This window comes from Populus alba, chromosome 13 (genome assembly GCF_005239225.2).
Source record: "Populus alba chromosome 13, ASM523922v2, whole genome shotgun sequence".
Lineage (NCBI taxonomy): Eukaryota > Viridiplantae > Streptophyta > Magnoliopsida > Malpighiales > Salicaceae > Populus > Populus alba.
In genome coordinates this window covers 12,105,704-12,120,719 of record NC_133296.1, presented here as the reverse complement: position 1 = coordinate 12,120,719, position 15,016 = coordinate 12,105,704, and the positions used below count along the sequence as shown (strand labels likewise).

Below are 15,016 nucleotides of genomic sequence, written 5' to 3'. Positions count from 1 at the left end.
AAGGCAGTTGCCTCCTTGACTGAACAATCATACGAGGAGGATAGATTTGGGGTTGCACAACTCACTGGTGGCAATGTTACTGTTCTCTCAACACTGATCTCTAGCCTGCTGGCTATTAAAGCTTTCACAGGGAAAAAGGCAAGCTTGCAACCCCAATAGATGATGGAGCTAGTTACTATTAAATGGAATATTCCGAACACAACAAGAAGAAATGTTGCGATAGCTATATCACGAGCACCAAAGCAGGTCTTTTTGAGAAGGATTGGGTCACTAAAAACAAACCCCTTTTGAAACCTATGAGCTGCTAATACAGAAACTGCATCATTTTTTGAATTTTCAAGCTAGCTAGCAAACTGAACCAGTTTGAAAGAAAAAAAACTCAAATCAAACCAAACTTGATTGGTTCAAACTAATTTTTAGTTTGGTTCGATTCAAAAACTTGAAAAGAAATAATTTTAATTTGATTATTTATTTTAATCCAAAACAAACTGAAAATGCTCAATCGAATGGCACAGGAAAGGATGGATTTTTATATCAAGTTCACAACGCCATGTTATCTAGGATAGAAATGTTTAAGATGTAGAATTTGATTATTGATAAATTGCCTCCCATATTACCACGTAAGTTGGAAAAACATCCTTCGTTACATCATGGCATGTATCATCTGGCGACCCAAAACACATACATGTCTACGTTAATAAAGGTATATAGCCACAATTCTTTTGCCAATCTCCTCAAATGCCTGAATTACCTTCACTTCTTGTAGTTAAAGAACGACTAAAGTTGAGCATTATAAATTAACCATAATACCTTCTGAACTTGAAGCATTTTAACGAAAAATAAAGCTTCTAGCCTTCAACAATCTTACAACCATCTCTACATCTCTAAATCCTAATGGTTAAAAACATTTTTACACGCAAAGGAACCAGGCACAGCATCCACAGACATGTCAGACAAGCACACAGGTATCCCCTTACATGATCCTTGGGTCAGGAAAAAAGAAGGCCAGTCAGACAATCACTGGTCAGACAGGAGTGACATGGCTCGAGTAAAATCTAAGGATTTGAGAGCATGCTCAGGGAAGCGTGTTCCATTTGGTAAAATCAACCCACCTTCATGAGGAAGGATGACGTTTTGCTGGTTAACACCACCTTCATCAGCTTTTGTTGATGAAACTTCCTTCATTTGCTTCACATGTTTAAAGAACTCAGCAACTTGGCGCGCATAGCTTCACAAAGGAAATTGTTAAACAAATTAGTCCAGCAGCACATGGGGCTTTATGGATCAAAAAACGTATAACAATTTTCAGCACAGTACTGATAACCCTTCATTCAGGAAACAAGAGCAGTTTGATTTTCCTCACGGATTGCAGAATACATCCAAGGTGAAGGTACATCCTACACTTTTCATATGGGCTACAGACCAGGAGGTCACAGTATAATTCTAATTATAACAGCTATATTTATAGACTTCTCGTCAATATTCTACCCATGAAAAATCAACATGTCTTCATTTTTTTGTATGCATGCACAAGAGTGTCTGTTAGCTGTAGAGTGCAATGTTAAGTGCTCTTCTTGCTTGTACTATATTTTTGAAGACTCGACATATGAGAAAGAAGATTATCAGTGAACTTACAATTTTGGGATCCATGCTTGTGCAACAACTAATTAGGAAGATAAAAGCTAATACAGCCAGCTTCAAAAAGATTTGGCCAAGAAACTGAAATTGAGTGTATGGGAAGACTTGTGTAGGTGTGTTTGCTGTATTCTTACAGAGAAGGAAGAATTGTTAACACTTAGTAGTGGTAAGCACAATTTGCAATTGTCTGGAGTTTCTTAATCGGAGCTCAACTCTATTTTCACAGCAACTTTGCAGGATAGGTTATTTTATTTTATCCAATGCCCTTCAAAGTTAATTCATTATTGTTCCTATATTGCATGATGCCCATTCTAAGGGGTTTTTTGACATTTCCCACATTAGAGGGGAAATGCCCATTCTAAAGGGTTTTTTGACATTTCCCACATTAGAGGGGATGGCTATTCTCCTTGTTTTAATTCATCATCATTCCTTCTAATAAATTTTTATACTCTATCTAAAACATCATATGTATAATGGTGAGTGTGACAGTTGTGAAATAAGATAAAATCCATATTTCTCTGCTCATAAGATAAGACATTTAAGTGATTGCTATCTTACTTCTCCTTAGCTTCAACATCCCTGCTAAAATCAATGTTGGCTTCGCAATCAAGAATCAAAGCAGGGACCTGCTCAGAACAAAAGCTTTTTTAAGCCAGGGTTTCTTTTTAAACATATGAATCTCAAAGGAAAGGATAAGCTTTTGATACCTTTTGAATACTTGAATGCATATGATCGCCTTCCAAATAAAACACCCTGTCTTTTATATCCGGATGTAGTGAATTATCCAGATTTAGTGGAAGCTTACTCACAGAAAGTACCCCATGATTACCACTTTCAAATGGGAAAAGCCAGCTCTCATGTTTCTCATGCAGATCACAAAGATAATCTAGGCTGACTCCCCCTTCTTCTGTCCTTTTCCTATGCATCATTCTCTTGTGACAAGTATCAGGGCTTGCTCTAAGGTAGATGAAAGCATCAGGAATAAGCCCCGGCAAAACTGAGACAACTGGATCAAACCATGAGTCGTAAATGCTGATCTCCATTTCATTCATCCACTTCGCCTCATGCACAGCTCGTACAAAGACCTTTATCAAGTAAAAGTGAGACTAAAATGCATCAGCCTTCAAAAACTTAAATCAGGGTTTTGTTCCTCTCGCATGGGATCAACCAAATGAGAAAGAACTACAAGGTTTTAAATCCATGTTTGATCATGCTCAAACTTAAGCAAAAATCCAAAGTCCTTTAATCAGATCACTAGTGATGTCAAAAAGCAGTGTAAAAATGAAAAACATTAGTCTATAACTATTTGCCAACTTTAAAACTGTGATTTAAAGGATGCTTACCATTCTGTCACTGAAAACACTTCTTTCCATCAACCTGAGTGGCTTCAACCCACCAGATGATTCTCTTTCCTGCATAACCCTTGTGACAAAAACATAATTCTGGAAGGTATAAGCATACCTTGATGGGTCAGCATAGAAAGCATCAAGTATATTAAAGTGGTCAGGCCCAACATCCTGCCACTTATCAATGGGTTCAGGCACCACCTCAACAAGATCTCGCAGCTCAATTGTATCACTAACTATTCTCTTAAGAAATGTTGTCTTTCCAACACTGATATTTCCCTCGACACAAAATGTGAGTCGCTTCTTAGGTTTGGTCCTTGCATCTGGATTTAAAACCTTTAACTCTTCATCCACACTCTCTTTGATGAAAGTAGTTATACTCTCAGCATGATTTTTGTGAATAATTCCCACAGAACTCTGTAAATACTCAACCATTGTCTCACTGGATTTTCCAAGAAACTACAACAGGAGAACCAGAATTCATGTTAGTAACTTGGTATGCAAAAAACAGGGGGGAGAGAAAGGAAACACTATATCCAACCACCCAGTGAAATTTCTTCCATTCACATCAAACATAGAATTAAACTTTCTCTGTAGATCTATTTTTTTGGAATCCATGATTATAGAGTTTTGGGCATTAGCCAATTTGGATACAACAGGCATAAGAGATCACCTTTAATATTAAATTGCAGTTTGCAGTGGTTAGTATATAGCAAACAGGATTTCGTCTGTTCTCATCAAAACATGACAGTGAAGTTTAATCTCTTAAGTTGTTTGTTCAACTCCATAGCTGTTAAAATATGGGACCAATGACGATCATTGAGCTCAATTAGGATATGTTTCTGATGAATCTTTAACTCCTATAGTTATAAAATTCTAAAACTACTGGGACTCAGCAAGATCAGCACCCAAAGGAGTTTGGTTTGCATCAACAAAACCAAGACCCCATTCCAACTTTCCTCAATCTAACCTAAAGCCCACCGAACAAACACTTAAAACACAACAAACAAACCACAAATTGAAAACCCCCCAGAAAATAGTTACAAAACAACCACATTTTTACACGATAACACCACAATCAACAACTCAAAAAAAAAATACCATTACCTTATCCTTATAAAACTGCTTAAGCTCAGCCATTCCTGTAAACCCTTTCTCCACCAATTTTCTCAAATTCTTTGGCCCTACACCAGGAATTGTCAGCAAATCAGCATTCCCCTCCATATCACCACCCGTCCTCTTCTGCCTCCTACTCAACCTCGCCGCCCTTTCTTCCGCCCCCTTTTCACCTTTTCCTTCCTCTTCTCCATCACCACTACTCCTCACACCTTCAGCATCCGCCGCGGCCACAGCAGTCCCGAAAGGCCCTTCCTGCCCACTAGCCACCGTGCAATGCCACGCCGGCCGTGACACCACCCATGCCCTTAATGGGCTAGTTGTTTTATACCCAACAGCGCTACGACAGGTGCAGTAGGTAGTCGAATAGAAGCGAGAGGTCAGTGTGGGTGTGATAGTGAGTTTCTTGGCTACAAAGGCAGCTAAAAAGGAAGTACTGGTGCAGAAATTAGTAGCAGTTGGCATTGAAAAAGAAGGGTAGGGTTTGTTTTTGAAGAGAAAAAAACTAGTAGAAACAGGAGTGCAGGGGAGGAGGGGGCTTGAAGGGTATCTTTGTAGCAACTTCTGCATCCCTCCTCCTAACAAGCATTTCAGTTCACTACTTCCTCCTATGTCATAATAAATTTGTGAAGGGAAGACGAGGAGTCAGGGGAGGCGGGAAGGTGTCCTAGTGAGTGTTATTTTAGATAAGAAAAAACAATTGTTGTTGTTTACAGGGGTTTTGACTTTAGGGTTTTTCGGTTTTGACTTTAAAGATTAAGCCTTTATTTGGGAGTGGGTTTAAATAGAGATTGATAAACATTTATTTTATTTTTTTTAAATTAAATTTGTTATATTATTTTAATATACAAATTTCAAAAATAAATTTTAAAATATAAAAAATTATTTTGATATATTTTTAAATAAAAAAATATTTTAAAATATAATTTCTACTTTATTCTTAAACACCCAATAAAAACAGAGATTTCAAGATTTATTTGCCATTGAGTTGTCATTTTTGTTTTGTTTTGGTATTTATAATTTAGGTAAAAAGTTTAATTTAATTTTAAATATAATAAAAGAATGCATTAATGTTATGAATGTATTTTAAAATATTATAATTTTTTTAATTAAAAACACAAAACATATTATTTACGCTGATATATTGTTTATGCGGTGGATAAGATTTCAAGTTAATTTTTAGGATAAAAAAATATTTTATGAATAATTTTATAAAAATAAAAAATAAAAAAAATATTGTTTATACTTTATAAAATAAACTAATAAATATATAAACTAATAAATAAATAAAATTATTAATACTAATTAAATAATAAAACAGCAAGCTAATCTTCATATTAGAAATAAAATAAAAATGTACTTATAAATATTTTACATTGATTATCTTTTTATTTTAAATATTTTTATTCGGCTAAATAATACTAATATACAAATATTTTTTTTGTTCTTATAAAATCTTCTTATAAATATAGCTAATTCATATAAATATTTAAAATGAAAAAGAAATGATACAAATAAAACTAATTTCTTAATAGTATCATGCAACTAAAAAAATATAAAAAGATAAATAACTATTTTAAAGACAAAGCTAATTCGTTTAAGAAATAAGAGAGAAAACATAAATGAATATTTGAAAAGAAAAAATTAATGAAAAAGGGTAAAAGAAAAGTTAGGCGTTGATGGGCCACCTGAATATACCCTACTCCCTAGATTGTTTTTTTTTAAAAAAAAAACTAGACGCGCTCGGTCCAAGAAATGTAGCCCCACGCCTGAATTTTTTTTATCAAGAGGGGATGACACGTAATAGGTTTCTCTTTCTTTCTAGCAAATAGGAATACGGGTAGTGTGGATGACAGATTTTTCAACAATGGTATGGTCCTTTTTAAAACATGGGAAGATTATTCTGGGCAGCAGATCGCACCATATTATTATTATTATTATTATTATTATCTGTTTTGGACAAGATTGCACTATGTTATTAGAAGATTCTATCTCTGAGTATCCGGGATTTATCAGAGATAAAGTTTTATATTATAGTAAGATTAATTAAAGTGAGAGGAACATAATATAAAACACACAAAAAATATGTGATGAATCTCAAAGTTTTTAGAATTTTTATTTTTATTTAAAAGTTAATCTTATTTATTTTTTTTTACTTCTTAAATTTAAAAAAGAAAGGAGAAAATTATATATTGATCACATTTTAACAACAATAATGACCAATCTTAATGTTAAAGTGTTTCATTCAACAAAAAAAATTTGATGTTCGATAATAATGTATCTCTTCTACAAGTACATCTAAGAAAGTAGATTGGGATTTGTTAAGATTTTTTATTCAGTTAATTTTTGTTTTATTTGAGTAATTTTGAAGTATTTTAAGGTTGATAGGTGATTTATGAATGTTTTGTGATATTTTGAGATGTTTTTAGATGAAAATTGATGGAAAATAAATTTTTAGGTTAACCCCTCAAGTGTTCGACCACAACAGTAATGGCTAGATTTAATATAGCAGCCTAGTAGGTAACACATTTTTTGTCATTGCAGACAACCTACCACCTAGTTAAAATTAAAAAAAAAAAAAAAGACAATCCTGAAAAAAAAAAAAAAAAACTTAAGTGCGAGCCTCGATTTCTAGGCCTTGTCGCATCTAGGTTATTTTTTTGTGATTTATTTTAAATTATATTTATTTCTTTAAAAAATTAATTAATTTAAAATATTATAAATATATAGATCTATTAAATTCTTAAATTAGTTAAGAATATATTTTAAATATTATTTTATAAAATACAATTCAATTCATATTTTATTTTTAAATAAGAATATGATAATCCTTTTCTGATATTAATAGGTTGTTTTGGCTTATAGCCATTATTATGCTTTTTTTAAAAAAAGTATCCATTTGCCTTTTATGATAGCATATATTTTTATAGTCATATAATTAAATAAAAATAATTAAAAAAAACATGACATTATGAAATCAAGGTGAGTCTAGGACTCTAGTTATGAGTTTAATAAATTAACTTTCGTTCGATCGAACTATTAAAGATGTTTTTGATGATATTTAAAAAATAAAATTGTTTTATCTACATTCAATTTTAAGTTCATAATCAAAATTTTTACTTCCAAATAGAAAATAAATTAGTGATGCTTGTATATTTTTATTATGCTTGGAACTTTTTTTTATCCGACCCACAACGAAGTGTGGGTCAATTACCTAATTATAGATAAAACATTAAAAGATTTATCTCTCTTTTTTATTTATATATTTCATCCTTAATTTTTTTTTGATATAATCCTTATGTGGCCGCACTCCATGAGATAAAATTTAAATCATAGTAGATAGATAAAATTTAAAACAAGAGGACCATAATGCAAAACACAAAGAAAATATGTTGTCATTCTTAAAGTTTTTAGAATTTTTTTTGGATCTACAAGTTTATTTTATTTATTTTTTAGTCCACATATTTGACAAAACAAAGAGAAATCATTGGAAAACGATAAGTTGCCAATTGAAAATATTCAAGTTAATAAAAAGAACAATCTATGTGTAAATAAATTTCTCTTTTCAAGAAGAGTTAATTGAAGGTGACTTTTCCTTCTATACATGATGGGAAAAGTAAATCAATGTCTATTTTTTTTATTTTATTGATTTTTTTATTTTTGAGAATGACTTTGGGGTGTTTTGGTATTATTAAGTGGTTTTTTTGAGATTATAATTACATCATGAAGGTTTTTGTTAAGTGTTTTTAGAAAAAAAATAAGTTGAAAATTAAGTTCTTAGGATCTAAAATATAAATCTAATTTTGTCACTAGAGGTGATCTAATTTTTAGGAGACCAAGGACTAAAATTGAAAAGTGCCTATTAGGAATTAAATTGAAAAAAATCCAATTTAAAACCTTAATTGAATAATATTGGAATAACTCAAAATTCAAGGACTATAATGAAAAAAAAGAAAATATTCAGGGGCCAATTAATTTAACTTTTTTTTCGGTCCTATTCTTTTTCAATCCAAATAATCAAGTTCAATTGAATTAACTTAATTGAATTTATATTTTAGTTCAATTAAGTCCAATTAAATCAGCCCAAATCAAGCAATTAAACTCAAAGTCCAATTACAAATCCTCAAACCCAATTTCCAGCCAAGTTCATCCAGTAATTAAACCCATTTCTTCATATACAAATCTTTTCAAATCTAATTTATATGTAGTTATTTTTTAAATAGTTTTTCATGTTAAAATACATATTAATGATATTTTTTATTTTTTAAAAATTAATTTTTAAAACATTAAAAACATATTAATTTGAAATTTAAAAAATTTAATTTTTTTTTTTAAAACGTGAAATGCGGAAAGACACAGGATTTCCAAGAATTATTCTTACAAGCCCATCCATTCTCTTCTCCCCCATTTCGAGTAATAATTAACAGGAACGACAATACACGCACCACGTTCTACTTCATCTTCTCTAATAAGATGACCAATGTCCAGAAACCCCATTGTCATAGCCTTCAACTCATCAACCTCCACCAGCTTCATTAGCCTTCATATCCCCACCGTGAACCATCACTAACAACCCACCACCCACGACAGCTTCTCCTTCTTTCCCCGTAATCGTCCCATCTCCTCAGCATAGACCTTCTACATACGATATCCATTACTCTCAATCCTCTATATTCAGCCAAAACTCAGACATCCTTCTCCTTCACTGGCCAAAGCTCTATCAAAATAGCAACCCATGGATCCAAAACCTTATCACAGACCCACGAGACACCGTATCCTCCATTCCACGAGTCAAACCAAGCCCACTACCTAGGCAAATCCATCATTTTCCCATTCCAACCAACAAAACCTCACTGTCACCATTACTATATTCTTCCCCAATCTCCCTCTCCACAGCAAAAATTTTCAGCCTCCATTAATGTGACATGTAACCTCTCATCAAACAACTCCCCCATCTCAGCGAAATATCAACCGCCACTTTACCCACCAATCTCCATCGCAGACAATCGCAACCTCCATCACAGACAGCCAAACCCCCTTTTAATCCGCCACCACAGACCCAGCTCAAACTCCAACCGAGGCAACCTCACTTTTTTGTCCTCTCAAATAAAAACCACAGACCTGAGATTTTCAAACCCCCATTTGCACAGTGTCTCTGTCTGGTTAATGAATAATCAAATCGTCGATTCTCATTTTTTAAAAAAATCGATGTCGAGATTTTTTATTTTAATTAAAGTGATATTCGTTTAGTGCATTTCAATTAATTTTAAAATTAATAATTATATAATATAATAATTTTGAGGTATTTGAGATTCAAGTAATCTAAGATCTGTTTTTTTTAATAATTAAATAGGGAGATCGAAGTTGATTTTTTCTCAAATATTTATAAATAAATTAATATATAAATTAAAAATAAATTAAAAATAATTAGGGTAATTAAAGATAATAAAAAAGAAAAATTTAAAGAAAAAAAATATAAAATTAAGGTAATATAAAATATAAAATATTAATATTGTTAATATAAAAAAAAATTTAAAGAAAAAAAATAATTAAGGTAATATTTTTTTAAAGAATACAAATGATATCGCTTATCTCAAGTATAACTAATTTTTTAATTCAATCTCTAAAATTAGTGCTCGTTTTAGGATTTTTAATTTTCTTAAATTACTCCAATTTTTATTCATTTTCCTTTAATTTTAGAAAGCGGTCAGCATAATGGTATGACAAGCATAAACTACATTGTTTTATTTATTAATTTAAAAAACATGACACATGAAAAAATATCCATGACATAATTATTTCTCAAACGTTATAAAGTAGCTTGAAGTGGTACCCACAATGTAAACAATATGTTTTATGTTTTTTAATTTAAAAAAATCATGATACTTTAAAATGTATTTACAATATTAATATATTATTTTATTATGTTCAAAATTAACTAGTGCGGATGATAAAAGTAGTACACACTACTAAAATAACTTGGTTTTTTCCCAGAAGATTCAATGTTCATATAAGCATTGAAGTAGCTAGCCATATTAATTTTTTTTTTATTTTTTTTATTTTTTTAGTTTTATCTTCAAACTCTTTTTTTAAAGTTAATTTTTTTATAACATAATTTCATGGGATAAAGTTTTAAAATTATAATAGAAAAACAAAATTAAAAGATAAAAGATCACAATATAAAACATTGAGTCAAAATATTTATAATTCTTGTTTAAGACCACATGACATTTTGTCTGTTTTTTAATCCCTTAGGTTTGAGAGGAGAAAAAAACTTTTTGAAAACAAATAAATTTATTAGTTGGCCATATTTAGGCTAAAAAAAAAAATTTTTTATGTCAATGAATTTTTCTTTTGAAGAGGAGTTCAATGAATATGCTTTTTCTATCTAAACATGGTGAGAATAGTATATCAAGGTCCTTTTTTTTTTTATTTGATTGATTTTAATTTTTTTTGAGTGATTTTGAGGTGTTTTGAAAGAAGGTTTTGAGAATATTTACTAAATTTGTTTTTTTTTTTTGTTAAAATGTGCAAAATGAATTTTTAGGCCAAACCCCCCTCCTTATATTTTTTATTCCTCGTAACGGTGTCTAGATTTTCGGCAAATAATCTAGTCAGCAACTGATAGCCTACCATTGCTAATGACCTATCTTTCGCTTAAATAGAAAAAAAAATAGATGCACATGACATATCATTCACTCCTAAAAAAAAATAAAAACTAGGTGGGCCTGGGTTGTTAGGCTCAAGAGTCTAACTTATTCGTTGTTAAGCACATGCATAATTGTATGCATGCATATAATTAAATAAATTGAGAATCATTAATAATAATAAACATAGAAAATTTTTGTTGATGATAGCTAAAGACTAATTTAAAAAATCAAAAGATATATATGTATTAGGATATACAATCTTGAGATATAAAAAATATATTTGATTATGTTTTAATAATTTTATTTTTTAAAAATCAAAGATTATCCACGTATTTGGCTTCTAAAAAAAGACTTGGCTAACAAGTAAGCCCTTTAAAAAAGACTTGGCCCACTACCCAAGCATTTTTTACCCCCAATATTAGAGCGTGGAAAACGCTTTGTTTGCCCTTTATATATATATAAACACATATTCTATTGATCTAATTTTCAGTGATTTTGTTAGAAAATCAGGCCTTATAATTTTTTTTTCCTCATTAAATGATACATATTCATTCATTATTTTCACTTGAACAACATTCATTGTTGATTCTCTCACAAAAAAATTATTTATTTTGTCATAATTATGTTGTCTTCCGGTGTATTCTCAAAACTATAAAATATATTTTTTAAAAAAATTATTTTCATTCAATTCAATCACTTTAGGTAATGTCATAATTTTTGGCACATTTTTTTATGCTGTAAATTTTTATAATAAAAAAATAAAAAAAATAAAGAATGAAATGATAAGGAAGAAAAAGGAAGGCCAAAATATAGCATCAAATAATGAAATATCACACAAATGAGAAAAATAATAAATGTGGATTCAAGCAAAATAAGAAAATTATAGAAAGAGAACATAAAAAAATGTGCCAAAAATTAATGTCATAATTTTTTGGCACATTTTTTTATGTTGTAAATTTTTATAATAAAAAAATAAAAAAAATTCAAGAATGAAATAATAAGTAAGGAAGAAAAAGGAAGGCCAAAATCTAGCATCAAATAATGAAATATCACACAAATGATAAAAATAATAAATGAGGATTCAAGCAAAATAAGAAAATTATAGAAAGAGATCCCGTATAGTCAAGAAAAAGAAATAAGTTAATTTTTTACCATAAATTTCTAAATTAGATCTTCAGTTAACAATGAAAGAATATAAAAATGTTTTAATAGTTTTAAATTAGGGTCTAGGATATATATACAATGAGAGCATTACAAAAACCCTTGCATACATAAAAAAAATCAGAAAATCCTTGAGACACATAGAAAAAGAGATTGAAAAATATCCTTGGTTATGTTCGGTCAATGTTCTAGAATAAAAGAGATAAAAAAATAAAATAAAAATAAAAATATATTTAATTAAAGAGACAAAAACAAAAATATAAAATAAATCTATCTTAAAAATAATTTTAGAATATTTCTATACTCTTAAAATAAATTTACCCCGTCATTAAAATCAATCAACCATCTCTACTCTGGTGTTCGTTTTGATTTTTCTAGCCAGATCAAACCTCGAAATAAGCCAGAAATCACATCCTATTTCCATCCAAAATCAAGGTTTTTTTTTTTTTTTTTTTTGTGGGTCTAGTAATGACGCATGGACTATACGTGCCCAGAACTGCATGACTCAGTTCTAACAAATTTTGGCAGATTCCAGGAGCCCCGGAAGGTTGTTTTTTAACCCCAAATCAATGTTTGTTTATTTTAAATAATTTTTTATTGTATTATTAATTTTTATGTCAATTAGGATGAAATATTAAAAGTGTTACTGTTGCATGGCAAGCATAAATCCGCCAAGATTAGTTATCTATGAAGGTCTTATGAGGAAGATGAAATAAGATTAGTGATCTATTTAAGCGGGTTGGGAGGATAAAAATAAAATTTTATGTAAAATACCCTTGTATTTTTATGTTTGATATGATTTGTATTTTTTCTCGTCTCTCAATATAAAATTATAAATTATAAATTCTAATTAGATTTTTTCTTGATGCTACATTAAGGATAAATAAATTATTTTATGTAAACATTGATATCAAATGTGTATTTTCATATTTCTTTTTTTTTTTCTTTTAATGATTCAGCTTTTCCTCCTCATTCAATTTTCTTAGGATTGGTTTTTTAATTTATTATTGGATGAAAACTTGTTGTTATTGTCATTATGGGGATATGAATAGGTTCATTTATTCTTTTCTATCTAGGATTAAGATATTACATAAATTTATTTTTAAATAATTATAAATTCAAGTCTTTTCAGAATTATTATTGACTTATATAATTATTAATTTTAGGATTCATGAAATTAATGGAAATACATGAAAATTAGTTCGAATATCTATATTAATAAAAAAAAAATCACATATCTTGTTTTCATATGAATCAATGTAATAAGAAAATTGAACAAATTCAAACTTGAGATTTATTGTTTGAAATGCAAAAACAAATAATTACACTATCACTTTAACTTGAACCTTCTCCTCCAATATCGATTGCTCCTTTAACATGATTGCTTCCCTTTCCTTTCGCAATCCCTTTAACCATTTTTCGGATTTTTCAAAGGATCAAGTTTTGAATGCCTTTTGGTCCCCCAGCCTTTTTTTTTTGAATTCGAGGTTGAACAGCTTCATGACTTCTACTCCTTTTCTCAAATCGAAGCTCTCTTCTTCCCAACTTGAAATTCAGCATGTTATACCTTCTCTGTTGTTCTCAGCAGGTTTTGGAAACATGGCGATGCAGAAAGATAGTTTCCTCACCTCGGTAGCAATATTTTGCTCATCAAAAGCACTAATCTCAGAGTCTTCCATGGTAGATTTGAGAGTTTTATTCTTACAAACCTCATTCCATCCCCAACTTTATCAATAAGCTGTTCTCCATTTTCAATTGTTATATCAGATCCAGTCATTCTCAGTTGAATTACAAGAGGTTTTTCTACTTGAATTGTCAATAGAAACAGAAGATCTGCTGGAACTTTTAGCCTTTGCCTCTGGAACTTCAATTTTAGCACCCACATCGCCATCCGAGAAATAGCTGCTTTTTCTTCAAATTCAATGAAACGGCAGCCACGGCTAATATCTTGCTTCACATCATTAGCAGGATAATTTAGAGCTGTATAATCTACAATAGGATTGTTCTTAGCTCCAGCCTCTACTTTCGCAGCTTCAACAAAACGAGAACTACTATTTCCAGTGAACATATCATCTGCAAAAACATATTATTGTTAGTTAAGATCATCACCAAAAGCTTGGAAAATATAATTTGCAAGAACATACTATTGTTAGTGTGGTCAGATTTTTATTTTAATTTGGTACCCAATATATTTTAATAGTTTTGAAGGAATATAATTTAAGTATTCAAGATAAAAAATTCAAGACTCATGAAGGCATTATTTCTACTTATTATACGTTTAGGAATATTTTCTTGATGAACTTCGAAACACTTAATTAAAAATACAATATTACACTTAATTAAAAATACAATATTTAGCTTACCATCTGATTTGCTATTAAATGTTTTAATTTTCTCCAATATCCCAAACTTATAAAACTATACAATTTATTAAATGTTTCAATTATCTCCAACATCCCAAACTTACAAAACTATACTATTTTGTTTTCCAATCATGATTGCACAACATTTATTTACACAAGTCATATTATAATTGTGTTACCAATTTGCATGATTCTTTTTTTTTTTTTTCTAGAAAAAAATGCAATAATTTTTATAGAAAAAAGTGGTAGTTGTGCAGCACACAACTCATGTTGTATCTCACAATTCACGTTCTATACATGATAAAAATTTAAATCACAAGAAAAGTATTTTCTGAAAAAATATGTGTGTAGGGATGGCAGTGCATTTTGAACCCATGGATATCGATTCAAATGGATGAGATTTTTAGATAGTTGCTTTACAGGATAAATAATATTTAAAATATGAATATTGTCAAATTTAAATTTGCTGAAAACAATTTTTTTTCTGAAAAATGGTTTCTTTAGAAAATTAATTTTTGAAAATAAATGATTTTTCTGATATTTGGTAATACCATGAAAAATAAGTTGAAAAATAATTTTCAGTGTTTGACTATGTCATGGAAAATAAGCTGGAAAATAACTTATTAATATATATTTTTTGAAATTTATTAAAATAAATGAGGAACAAATCTTATAAATTAAAAAATTGAATAATAATGAAATTGAAAAAAAAATAAAATCTAATTTCATAAATTATCTCATA

At 29.7% G+C, this 15,016-nt stretch overlaps 1 protein-coding gene across 1 annotated transcript; it reads right to left on the bottom strand.

The window, feature by feature from the left end:
* Positions 1-766: 766 nt before the first annotated feature.
* Positions 767-4,827, bottom strand: LOC118035445 (uncharacterized). The gene is made up of 5 exons (XM_035041018.2): positions 4,092-4,827; positions 2,982-3,443; positions 2,346-2,723; positions 2,197-2,264; positions 767-1,228 (listed from the first exon to the last, which is right to left on the bottom strand). Exons 1-5 carry the CDS (start codon positions 4,668-4,670, stop codon positions 1,018-1,020), a joined length of 1,698 nt encoding a protein of 565 aa, XP_034896909.1. The 5' UTR covers positions 4,671-4,827; the 3' UTR covers positions 767-1,017.
* Between the last annotated feature and the right edge of the window lie 10,189 nt (positions 4,828-15,016).

Coding starts and splice junctions, on each gene's coding strand:
- LOC118035445 (XM_035041018.2), bottom strand. CDS start 4,670: ATGCAGAAGTTGCTACAAAGATACCCTTCAAGCCCCCTCCTCCCCTGC. Junction 3,444..4,091: donor AGCAGTTTTATAAGGATAAG/GTAATGGTATTT, acceptor CTCCTGTTGTAG/TTTCTTGGAAAATCCAGTGA. Junction 2,265..2,345: donor TGCATTCAAGTATTCAAAAG/GTATCAAAAGCT, acceptor TGTTCTGAGCAG/GTCCCTGCTTTGATTCTTGA.